This window comes from Apteryx rowi, unplaced genomic scaffold (genome assembly GCF_003343035.1).
Source record: "Apteryx rowi isolate R43461 unplaced genomic scaffold, aptRow1 scaffold_250, whole genome shotgun sequence".
Taxonomy (NCBI): domain Eukaryota; kingdom Metazoa; phylum Chordata; class Aves; order Apterygiformes; family Apterygidae; genus Apteryx; species Apteryx rowi.
Genome location: NW_020448864.1, coordinates 1,504 through 14,705, shown reverse-complemented (window position 1 = coordinate 14,705; position 13,202 = coordinate 1,504). Strand labels below are relative to the sequence as shown.

The following is a 13,202-nucleotide window of genomic DNA, read 5'->3' as shown; positions in this document are numbered from 1 at the left end:
TTTTTAACACAATAGACTAGACCCAAATAAAGATTTATTCACCTACAAGAAATTAGGCAAATTTTAATCACTACTTAGTCAAAGACTGTGATCCAAATAAATTTCATTTCATGGACACCTAAAGTCATTGGGTGCCTCTCTGTTGGATCTGAGGCTCCCAAGACACCTTAAATGCTTCTTCTGTTTATACCCTTAATGACACCAACTGAGAAACTAAAGGTTCCTGTTTAAACCTAATCAGATCCTAAGAAGCAGGAGCTGCACCCACCTTATTCCTACAGTCCATCAGTCATGATCAAACTGTGACCAACACATACCATTGGGATTAAACACTTCACAAAATGTTTCCAGGGGCCAGCTTCTCCAAGTAGCATCAACAATGCTCAGTATTTCTAATATTTTACCAGTTTAGAGCACTTACACAGACAGCAGGAGGTGTTACTATGTACCATCCTGGGAATGAGGTGGTTCAATCCAGCAACTTCCACTTGCTAGAAGAGTGCCTCATATGTCAGGTCATAAACTATGTTAATATAGTGGCTTTTTAAAGTAACATATATCAACAGTTTAGGGAGCAGAAGGAAGAACCTAGATGCCTCTACTCCCAGAAGAATGAGCTAACTCATATCATTCATCTGATGTTGTCCCTTTTTGTCCCAGAGAACCACCAGGCTGTGAGTAAGAAACTCTCACTGTCAGTTACCTCCTCCATACATGCTCTAATTATTGGGCAATTATAAGATTGTCTTATTGCAAATTCAGCATCTCCTTATCTTGGAGCTATATTAAAAACAAACAAAAACCAGTAAAACAAGGAGACTTGCTCACTTCTTTAACAAAACAATTGCTTATCCTTTTGAGAAAAAACTCCAGGCTCTGGTCCTGAATGAATGGAAACCTATTCACACGTCAGAGCTCTGCAGATGTCCAAAGGAGGGACAGATTTCAGACACAGCCTTAGGCTCAGTTTTCTTTTGGCTAGATGTTTCCTCCTTAGCCTTCAGAAGTTATCACTGCTTGGAGATATTTAATTCTGTCCCTACCCTGACAACAGAGCTAGATGTCTAAGTCAGGGGGTTGAATTCTTCTGTGAGGGCAAAGTAGTGAAAAGTTAAAAGGTAAATGATAGAGAACTTAAATTCTTAATTGGATTAAGCTTCAGATCAATAGACAGATCCAAACCTACAAATCATGATCTCCTCAACTCCCAAGCACAGGTGTACTGAACTCAAGGACCTAATCCCATCTGAAGAGATATGAACAGAGATATTAAATGAATATTGGATTGAGCCACATGACTCAAGTTCCTTAGATGTATAGCTTTCCGTGAACTCAAGGACTACATGATCTTTATTTTTTTCTTTCTTTTTTCTTAAAAGGACTAGAATGTTTGAACATTATCAGAAAACCAGTCTTTTGTGTCATGTGCATTCCTACCATCAATTGAGGCTCTTTTGGGCAGAATAGTTACTGCTCCTTCTGCAATCTCTTCCTGCTGCTGCACCGGTGAAATTTTTGACCCCCAACTATCTGAGCCAATCCAAAGGAAATGTCCAGATTGATTAGCTTTTTTGGCTGCTTCTAGTATCCGCCTGTAAATAAACAAACAAGTGACTAATTAAATAAACTGCATTTACAAAGAACTTTCTGATTAGAATCCCTCTGAAGTATTAATTCTGGATATGTATAAATAAGATCACTCTAATCAACTAGCCAATAGTTTTTAAAGCCTACAGCATATTCAACAACAGGCACAGAGAACTCAAGCTACAGTACTATAAAAGTGAATTTGATTCATCCTTAGCCATATTTTTCTAGCATTCTTACTGGTTTCTTCCCTTTCAGTCACTGAATACCAATCTCCTTGAGTTTCATTCTTAGGAACTAAGAAGTCATTAGATCTCTGTGGAGCAAATAACAGCAGTATGTAATTGCAATTGAATTTCTTACTGAGAACTTTTCCTTTGAATTGAATCTGAAACCTCCTGTGTACACCATTGTTCACCATCAAATTGTGCATCTCTGTGAAGAAGGAACATCTCTGACATACAGAATTAAGAAACAAGCACCTAATATCATCTTCATTCGCAAACATGATCACTGCTCGAGCATTGGGAGTTTCCAACAGGCGCTTGATGATCTTGTCAAATTCTCCTGGTCTTGGTTCCCGAGGGATTTTGAGTGACTGAGCAATGCAAACACCTCCTGAGGAAAAAAGAAACGTGAATTGAAACACTTCAAATATCCACACCTTAAATAACCTGTAGCTAAGCAGCCAGGCAAAGAAGCAAGATCTAATCTGAGAAAAGGCAGCTTAGCCAGAAGTTACCTTATCTATGCACTTTGAAATATGCACTATACAAGCTTATGCACTTAATAGTGTGTTAAAGATTACAACACAGTTACTTGTTATTTTATTTTTTATAAAAAATTTAAAACAGCATCCTGAGCCAGATCCTTGGGCACCATACACTGGCTCAGCTGGACAGAGTTCCATAGGCGTACCCCGATTTATGGCAGTTGAGAACCCAAGTTTGTCACAGGATTGCATTTAACCTTGGAGCCGCAGTTTGACACTTATCTTATGTTCATAATGTGACTCTTGGGGTCAGGTATTAGCACACACCTCTGCTTTTTCAGCAGAGAGTATATGGTTAACAATAAATGCTGCGCTTACAGAACTTAAGTGGAGAACTTGAAATTTTCTCTTATGAACAAATACATACAGATCTCTTCAAATTGTTATTGTGACATTCTTAATTAAGATGCTTTAATTATTTAAGAGGTTTTGGGTTGTCATTGAAAATTCTAAATTACTAATCAGCAAATGAATACAAACTCAAAGATGATATTTTTATCTCTTCCTGACAGAAGGAGGAAGGAACTAATTGAAATCCTTACATTTTACCTGTCCTGCAAAAGGGCACAGCTTTCCACAGAAACTCAATAATTTCCAATGGCTTTTATATACCAGTGCAGAGGAAACTCTGGAGTCCAGTTAGAACACAGTTCTGTGGATGTGTCTGAGCAGATGTGGAAAGAAATAGAGAGCCCGGTTCATGAATCCCTGAGTCCAGACTGGCACCAACTTCCCATTCCATACTCAATCTTTCAGTGTTTATGTTTGCTGGTTTGTTTATTTTAATTATTTTTCCTTTAAAAACTATTGCCCAGATTCTCACTGGTATATCTAACTCCCACCAATATTTGCTGTTGCCTGTTGTTATTAACAAAATAACAGTCTCTTGTAGAGAATCTGATCATTAATAAAATCAGAAAATTAAGAAAACTCAGAAATGTTTGTTTCTAGCAAAAGGCAACAACATTTTACTAGACCAAGGCAAACCAAATGATAAATTTTGCTTCTCTGCATCTCAATACTTCCACACTGAAGATTGCTTTCAGTGTGAGTAGGAATAAAAATGCTCCTTAAAAGAGCTGTTCTATTTGTAATGAATACTAATGGTTATTTTCTGACATAGAAAATCATTCTGGGCATATGTATATCTATATATGAAAGGTAATTAGAAAACTAAATCACAGATAGATGCCTGTATTGTGCAGGGGGACAACCTCCCAAATGGTCCTGTCAAACCTATCAAAATGTCAACCTTACTTTTTCCAAAGTACATCACAAATTAAGATGATATACACATTGTCAGTAATAGGATTTGAAAAAAAAAAGTGTCCCAAACAGATGCAGCTGTACATGGGATATACAGCTTCTTGAAGAAGTTCCTAGAGGTTTCTTGTGTTAGCTTTATTAAAGTAAATGTATTTATTCTTTAAGCAGAACAAACAAACAAAAAGGTATTTATGATATTTTTTTCATTTCATCTTTCATTTACTCAAATGTAACATTTAGTAAAATACTATACATTCATTATCACAATCTGTTATGCCTTTGCAGAATCTCATCCACTTCAATAGTTCTTTGCACAGGCAGATCCCAAGTTAGAATCAAGTCTAAATATGACATAAATGAAGCCTGGAAATATCATCTGCCAGTATAAAATTAACAACTTTCAATTGAAATCAGCCAGTTTTAGTCAAAGACAAAAATATCATCTTTTTGATTATTTTATCAGATTGGGAGATGGAAACTACCATATAAATTTATCCTGAATTTTTCTCTGCTCCACATGAAGGTAATAATATTTGTAGATGAGAATACCTGCCTTTTTTACAAAAATTGTTTGTATTCATGTATTTACCTTCTGTGAATAGTATTGAGATATAAAAATAAATAATTTATTCTATCTGCTTTAAATTGGAGTACTGTTCCTTTTTCTGGCAACACTTTTCATTTTTGTGAACAGCCTGGCTCCCCATGAGGGATAGCTAATTTGCCAATAAGAACAGATGAGACCGTATATCAGGTGACCCTCATATTCACCATGTATCTTTGACAATCCATTAATGAAAAGATGGATATGGTATTATAAAAAGCTTTAGCGTTCATATATTCTAAACGGATATTAAGCTATTGTGATAGACACTCAAAAAGTCCTTTACTGCAACCTCTTTCTGAGGTAACAGGGCTGCATACCTGGCTATGAAATGTGAGAGAAATATTCAACAGACACCCTACAGGTTTAAGTAACAGCAATTCGCTGTTAAGAAAAAATATGAAAAACAACACTAAGCTCTCAACTGTCCCCAAAGTCATTCAGGCACAAGAAGTAAAACAGATCCTAAAAAAATGACATAAAGGAATAATTTGTTACCTCATAAATTTTGAGAGTACATTTTTCAACCATTTCTATTCATGCAATGACCCTTAGGAAAAAATATTCTCTCCATATGAAATGCAAATATTACAAAATGCATGTATATAATATGCTATATACTGCCATCTACAATTTTTCTGGAGTGGATATCAAGCAGTGAAAAACTGCAGTATCCAAAAAGCTATTTTCAGTCAAAATGGTGTAGAAGAAACACCATTCCATCATTGCAGCAGCAAGTTTAATCATGCCCGTGCTGCACATCTTAGCATCTCTACATTGAAGAATGTGTTAAGTACTAACATGAACAAAATAAAATGCACTTCAACCTTATTGCTACACTTATAATGAAATCTGAAAGCTATCTCCTGACACACAAAACACTTGTGTACACTCATATCTATATATTACACATACAGCTGTTGCTCAAACAAATAATAGGGTATCAATTTTCAGCTAATGACAAAACGTTAGATCCACAAAGGTGCTTACAACATTACGGTGTCTAACCTCTAGGCACCTTGCTGCCTTTGAAATCTACAGCCCTGTCTGGATGCCCAGACACAGAGGGAGACGAGTACCTAGGAACAGGATCTGTAGGAGCCAGCAAACTGAAAAAGGAGTGGCTTTTCCTCCAAAATAGCTGAGGAATACAAATACACAAATACAAATAATGTTGCATCTGTGATAATAAGAATCTATTTGTCTTCTGTTTAACAGCTGTCAAGTATGATTTCCCAGCACCTGGGGCCACAAGACTCAGGTGATGGACTATGAAGAGAGGGAGAGCAGAGGTGAAAGCTGGAAATTGGGCTCACCGCAGGCACTGCTCCATTCCTAAAACCACGGGTCCTTCCCACCAGTCTGCTCTGTGGTTCACAGCTCATAGTTCATGTGTTTTTAAAAGAGGAACATAACCAGGCCTGGTCTACAGCAATACATGGTTTAGTTGTTTTCTCCATTGTGGTAAAAATCACATATTAAATTGTTCAGTGCTAGATTTGGCTTGCTTACAGGTGCTCTGTATAACACAGCTTATGCCTCCTCAGTGATATCATGTTTCCCATGTTTGTGAAAAATGGGTAGATTTTGAAGATATTGTCGGTATGCTGAATCAATAGGCTTTTTACTTTCTTTTGTGCTTCCACAACAACGGTTCTACCAGTGAAAAAATCAAACAAAAGGGAAGTGTAGTACCTGCATCATTTTGATAGTTAAACTTATGGTGATTTTAAAATGATAAATATTCATTTTACCTCTCATGGGTTCTGAAGTCACAAGATGGCATGCTAATTGTAAACCATTAAATACTCAAGTATGCGGAGGTGGGTGTCAATAGAAGTGATGCTGAATGTGTATTTGGAAAATAGCAAGCAGACTTTGTCAAAAAATTGCACTAACAAATGCCTTTCCTAAAGCAAGGACTGAAAGATCAAGCAGAAACTAAGTACAAGGGCCATATTCTCTCCTACCCCCCACTACGATCCAACATTTGTGCATGCCAGACCAATTAAGTGAGATTCACAGGAAAGAGTATTTGTACCAGAAAAGATGAAGGAAGAATTTTCAGTTCAAGCATGCTCAGTGATGGGAGCACAACCATATAACTCAGAACTAGTTTTTCCTTTAAACTATTTTATCTTCCCATTTATATACTTAGCCCTATCATTATAAAAGGGGAAAGGAAAAGGTATGCCCTTGCTTTGACAATCTCATTTCTTAGGATAGAGGCACACATCATCTCACACATTATACACGACTGCAATTCAATTATTTCATGGCAGCTTCATCACAGATCACATTGTTCCTTAAAAAGCTCAAGGAAAACAGCAAGAGCATTTCTGGGACCCAGTTCTGCTCAACAGAACTTTCTCAGTTGCCTTCAAGTATATGTTTTCTTTTTTAAGATGAGTTATATGTCACTGGTCACTAGGCCAAGAAAAAATTGTAATACAGGCCTGTGGAAAGTTTCCAAATGACATTGCAGAAATATGTGGAGTCAAAGAAGAAAGTTCTTATTTCAAGCAGGGGAACAGTTGCCAGAAACTCAGAAGCATCAGTCAGAAATTCTCCTCTGAGGCAAGCAGGGTGCTGCCACAGGCAGACACAGCCTCTGTCTGAGGTGGAGGCTCTGCATTTCTGAATTTGCCATGTGATGCGAGAGCACTGGGGAAAATCAGACAACTAGATTTTGTCTTCTCTTCCAGTTTTTCCTTAAAGCCAGACCTGTTCATACAGAAGACCTGGTTCAATGGTGAATATTACTGGAGAAATTAAAAACAAGATGCTCCACTCTTAAGTTCTATTGACAAAAATCAGGTGGACTTGTGACTTAGTGAATCCATCAACACCTTCTTTTTAAGCAGACAGTTCATTACTCAACAAATTTGGATGTTAAGAAATATGACTACTAAAGAAAAATAAGGCAAATGACTACTCTGTGTTGCACTTACTTTCACTGATGCTGATAATCAGGACTTTTAGGAATTTGTGTATCTCTAGATGCCCCTAACAATAATTTTCTAGAGTATGAATCAATGGGAAGCAACACCTAGGAAGAAAAAACTACAAGTTCAAGATCAAATTTCACAAGCAATAATTCTTCAAGATGTAAATGTTTTCCTTGATGCAAAAGTAAGAGAAAAACTAAGAAGAGTCCATACTGCAGTGGGCATGTCTGAATGCAACCATGCACAGGTTCTAGTGCTCCCTTCACTTAACTACCCCCAAGAAAAATATGATCAGTGAAGTAGTTATACGGACCTCAGGGTAGGTTAGCTTCATGAGTAAGAACCCAAGGCCTCTAAAGATTCTTCTGCTCCCACTGAAGTACACACCATGGCATCTTTATTGCTATTCTTGTCCAAATTTAGTTAAACGCAAGCTCATTCAAGACTGCAGCAGGGAAATAACCTAATCTCTCACGGCTTTTCATTTCCCCAGAAGCTCACCAAATACCTCAACAAACAATTCAGTTACTTTTGTGAAGATGGTTGAATCTTCAGTCAGTCGTGGCAATACTTTTTGATGCAAGGTAACAGAAGGAAAAACAGTAAAAAAAGTATCATAGTTTGATTGAATACACAAAGTGGCACACAGTATCCAATACACTGAAATATAACAGAGGATGAGAGATTTTGTTATAATCTTTAAAGAGCCAAATGTGGTGTGCATTTTGAACCCCTAGGTAGTTCTTTTCCATTTATTTAAGTAAAAATGCATCTCTCAAAAACCTTTAATGATTATGATAAAGCTATTTTTGGTGCACAAGCAGATCAATGGTGCTTCGTTCACTAACATGTCAGCTACATTCATTAGCTTTTCTACCAAAAACTAACAGCCTTTAAGAGCACAAAGTGTCAGTTTTTTAGTGTTTCAGCAAAGGACTTTTAGTGATGGATTTTATTAGCTCTTCCTTTTACTCATTTATTTGAAAATAAAAAAAGCTTTAAAATGTGCTCATTGAAACCAAAAAGCAAAAAAAAGAAAAAATTCAGATAAATATAACTTACCCATTCCTTTTTAAACTGTATTTTACATTTCTACATGTATTTATAGGCATATAGCCAGGCATATTTCACAAACACATGCACTCACACAGATACTTACATCATGGGCAAAACAGATGTTAATTCTAAAATAGAAAAAGAAGGAAAAAAAAAAAAAAAACAGCTCTGGTTCCATAGAAGACCACGGCTATTGGCTTCAGTGACCAAAGTCTATCTCTAAGGTAACAAGAAGCAAGAGAGGTCTGTTATTTTATACTTTCATTCTGAATAGCAAAAAAAATCCTTCTTTTTTTCTTTTTTCTCTTTTTTTTTTCCTGAAGAAACACTATTGAGCGTACCACTAGAGCTTTCATTAACACCAGCATCTGAAGGAAAATAATTGCAAGGAATATTCTCACCAAACCTAATGAAAAAAAAAATTTTTGCAGGTTTACAAAAAAACCCCACATATTTCATTCTTACTTTGACTTTTCCTTGTTATTTGTGTAAATGAAAGCCAGTTTTCACAGTCCTGAAGTGAGAGGCTAAAAGAAGAATTCATCTGTAGTGGGGATGTTTATGAATGGGTAAAAATCACATACCAGCAAAAAAGCCTGAATAAATGAGTTTTGGAAGGTCGTGAGAGAGGAATTTTCCTCCAAAAAATGAATCACTGTATAACTAGCTCATAGAGGACATAGGATGCTCACTCAACCTTCAAAACAATCCATGACCGAAAGAATCTAACTGAAATTGGTCTCCACTTACATTTACTGATCAGTTCTTGTAATGCTTTCATGGCTATATCTTTTGTTATCATCACAGTGGATATGAATATCTCCCCATGGGACAAAGTGGTTCATTCTGCTTGCAGATTTGCAACTTCCAAAGCATAAAATGAAGAAAAAAAATACTATTTTTCATTTTCTTAATACATGCTAGTACATCCTTAATTAGGAAGGGAGACTTTCTTTTTGTTGTTTTTCTAAGGACTGGGAAAACATAGGGGGTAATTTTTGATAAACTACCAAATTCTGAAAAGTTTTCAAATTGTTTTGTTAAGTTAACATCAGCTCTGATTTATAACAGATTAATAGTGTGAATTTGAACTCCGGCCTATGGTCACCTATCAGATATTTTCCTCCGAAAGTAAATTTGCTTGAATTTGGCCCTTATTTTTTTCTTCCTTTTCCCTAAGATTCTCAATACTGATGGGCCTGAGTTACATAGTAAAGATTTGGATTCAATGTTTTAGGGAGTTTGGATGCAAGTAGCTGCTTCAAGTAATTCTAGAGGTGGGTCAATCACAAAAACTGCCAGTTCACCTCCAAGTACATAACTGATTAATTGTCCCAGTTGCCCCATCCTGCAAAGGTCTTGGTTAAAACCTGGCACCATGTTCACAGGCACAGTACCAGCAGTCCCGTGCAACATATTGCTCTTTGTCACCATCAGTTTCTAAGGTCTTGCATTCTCCTGTCAAACAGCTGGGGAGACCCTTCACTGAATGCAACCAGCTGAAGCTGCAGTCCACAATGTACATACCAGATGTGCCTATTCAGCCTCATGTAGATGGCATAAGAGCTTCAAGCATTCCTTAGAACTATGTTCAGGCAGGAAAAGAAACCCCACCACAAAAAGGGTTGGATTTTGCACAGAACATTTATTTTTAAGGAATATAACCTTTCTTCTTTTAGGGTAAATTATCCCTCACAGGCATCTTTTGTTTATTTTTTATTCCATTTCCTGCCTGTTTATTTTAAATATTTTATCAGTTATATAAGAGATTCTATTTAGTTAAATTTTCCTGGACTGCCTGATTTTAGTGGTAGGCTGGTGACCTATTTTTCCTTTGCATGCATCTTTCTGTTATTGTGGTGTTCAGAGACTGGCTTCAGTGACATCCATCGCATTTATATGTAATACACAGGCAGGTAGCCTGGCTTTTAATTGTGCCTTCTACAAAAAATAGCAGCAATCTTTTCATCCTGAACCTCTTTGGTCTGCTTTAATAAGTAGAGAACTTCTTTGGGGTAGTAATGATGCAAACTACCAAGCACTTATCTTCCTCATACCCATAACAGAGGACCGGGGCCTAACAGGTAAGACTACTGTGGAAGCGCCCATCATCAGATGATAGTGGCACACATCATCTTCCGATAATTTCTGTACATTTCAGGCACACAAAGAAATTGGCATTGGGCCTTCTGTTTGTGTTTGGTTAGAAGTTGCTCACTGATAAAATCTAATCATAAAATGTCCACAGATTTTTTGTATTAACTGGAATTCTAAAAAAAAAATAAAAAAAATCCCTTCAGCTGTCTTCCAGGATGTTGGTGGCAAAAGCAATTATTTCCATCTTTTTTTATGCATTCCTTTATCCAAATACTCTAGTTTCAGGAAATTACTCTTAAAACTAGGCAGATGTTATTTAGCTTAGGTTATCTCCAGTTGTAAAATATTTATTTTCTCATTATGTGAACCAGGTTATCCAAATAGTTTGCATATAAAGATTTATTTTAATGACAATAAGTCTGAGTCTGATTACTGAGGTTTGAGCTCGAACATGCAGTTCAAATAATAGTCTCAAATTTAAAGTAAAACAAAACATCCTCAAGCTAAATTTTGCCTGAAACTGAGAAAAGAGAATTCTGTGACATAGAATTGTAAGCCTAAATTTGTAATGAAAGTCAAAAAGTGATCACAGATCTTTCTGTAATTTTTATCTCAGGGGAACCTGTAGGTAAATCTAATCCCCAGCAGGCAAATATAATATAGATTCACAGTCTCCTGCCACAGAATCTTGCACGTGAGGGTAATGGATTCTTTAAATTCTGCACATGACATGCCTAAACTTAAGCCTATGCTAAGATCACTCGGGTGCTCACATGCAGCCTTGAACTTGACGGGCCTACTCTGCTTTCATGGAAATTTTCATCAGAAACTACACAGACTTCACCCATACAGGAATAAGCCCAAGTTTCTCTTCCAAGCCACGTTTATCTTACAAAAATGACTTTAAATATATGTAGCTCTATTCATTCATTAGATTAAAAAAGATTTTTAGACTCAAAGAGACTATTATGATCATCTAGTTTGGCCTCTTCCATACTAAAGGTTAGTCAGAAACCTTTTTAAGGTATAGGTTACTTCTTGGAATAGCCACTTCATTAAAATTTAAATATTTTGCACTTTTTGACAAAATTTTCAATAATGAAAAGATATATTGATTGACTTTTTTCCTTTTCTTTCAGCATTAAAACATTTCAGTATTAAAACATTAAAATCAAATATGAATGTTTTATTTGAATTGTATCATTTGGAGGGTTTTTCTTTGCCTTTTTATTAAGTTTAATATGATAGGTAAGCATTACTGAAATAAAAAGTTAAACACTTGAGACCAGCAATATTTTATTTTCATTTTGGCAAATTTTAGTATTTTGTTTTCAGTATTTCAGTATTTTTTATATCAGAATTTCTAATGGAATGGAAATATCATTTCTGAGTGGCTCTGTGTGTAATGAGTCAAAGAATATTATCCCATAATGTCTGAATCTAGCCAATTTCCATCTGAGCTGGAGTGTATCTATTGCAAACATATTTAGCTAATAAGGTAAAGATTTCAAGGTATGAAGAGGCTACCACACCCCTGTAGAAGTTTTTCCAAGGGCTAATTTTCCTCACTGTTGAAAAAGGGGTTCTTTTTCACCAGTTTATTTTATCTACAAGAGATCCATCTTCTTCATTCTTCCCAGCATAAGAACTTGCAGACTATGATTAAGTTATATCTTTACCTTCTCTTTTATGAACTGGGAAGCTGGAGTTTATTTAATCACTTGCTGAGTGGCAGGTATCCCAGAATGCAAGTTACATTTACAAATTTATGTATCTATTCTGATGTTAATACTTAATTACATTATTTCTCTTTGAAGTACTTTGAGAGCTGGACACTTGAGTAACACCACCACTAGTATCTAAAAATATCAGTGAACTTTTTCTGCTCACTTCTTACCACTGTGGGTTATAAAAGATGAAGAGAATAAAGCTAAATCTTGTATATAGCTTCAGGTCTTCATGTTTCTAAACACCAGTTGAAGATATAGTGATATTAAGAAACACAGCAATACTTCTTTTACAACACAGCAGTAAAATAAAGGCATGAGTTACTGAGTGAACAAAGGAATCATTCAGTAGCCTTCCATATAAACAATAATCATACTGAAGCCAACATAACTTTAGAAACATAACTGAATGAGAGTTGGCTATATAGCCACTGTAGCTTTAACAAAGTCTGTGGCTTTATGTTACCAGATTTCAATCAGAGAACTAAGCTGAAGAGAGAAGTCTGGTGTCTCTATGTATTTAATACCAAGTGGTAAAATATCCCTTGAGAAGAAGTTTAGGAGTGAGTGGATCTACTAATTAGTCTTTTCTTGCAGCATGCTGGGGTGAATGATTAGCTTAATTCATAAAGCCCTAGGGGAAAAGGTACCAGGTGAAAAGTGACTAACCAATAGACATGCTTCAGAGGGATACAACAGTCCTGAGGACTTAGAGCCAAAGGAAGAAGTAGCAAAGTGCTGAGAAGATCTGTGCATGCAATAGAAGAGAGCTTGTAAATCGGACATGTATGGTAGTCTGCTTTAAGGCAAGTAGCACCAACTTAGAAATGATGGGGCAAGAGAAAGTTTTTGACTGAAGTCTTTTTAATCCTAGACTATATTAAATGCTGATAAGGTACTTCCTGATTCTTGGACGAAAGGCATTCCTTCTTTTGCCTTGCTGGGAAATGACCAACAAGTAAGATGGAAGTCTGCTTGTATTTAGTCTGTCAAGAGTTGTGTCGGAGTGGGGGGACGGGCCCAGAGTAACAATGAGTCTCAATATGAGTATGGTCGTTCTCCCTTTATTAGAGCTTACACAGAGTATATATAGACAATGAGCAGAAGCTTGCGTTAGTAACAATGCTACTATTGGTTAAGGCCCC

At 36.2% G+C, this 13,202-nt stretch overlaps 1 protein-coding gene across 1 annotated transcript in view; it reads right to left on the bottom strand.

The window, feature by feature from the left end:
• Positions 1 to 13,202, bottom strand: part of LOC112966622 (metabotropic glutamate receptor 8-like) — a 204,551-nt gene that overhangs the window by 190,058 nt on the left and 1,291 nt on the right. Inside the window, exons 2-3 of the mRNA XM_026066938.1 lie at positions 2,070 to 2,205; positions 1,438 to 1,592 (exon numbers count right to left, since the gene is read on the bottom strand). Of these exons, the coding sequence (XP_025922723.1) occupies positions 1,438 to 1,592; positions 2,070 to 2,205 (291 nt within the window). The remainder of the gene's footprint in view (positions 1 to 1,437; positions 1,593 to 2,069; positions 2,206 to 13,202) is intronic.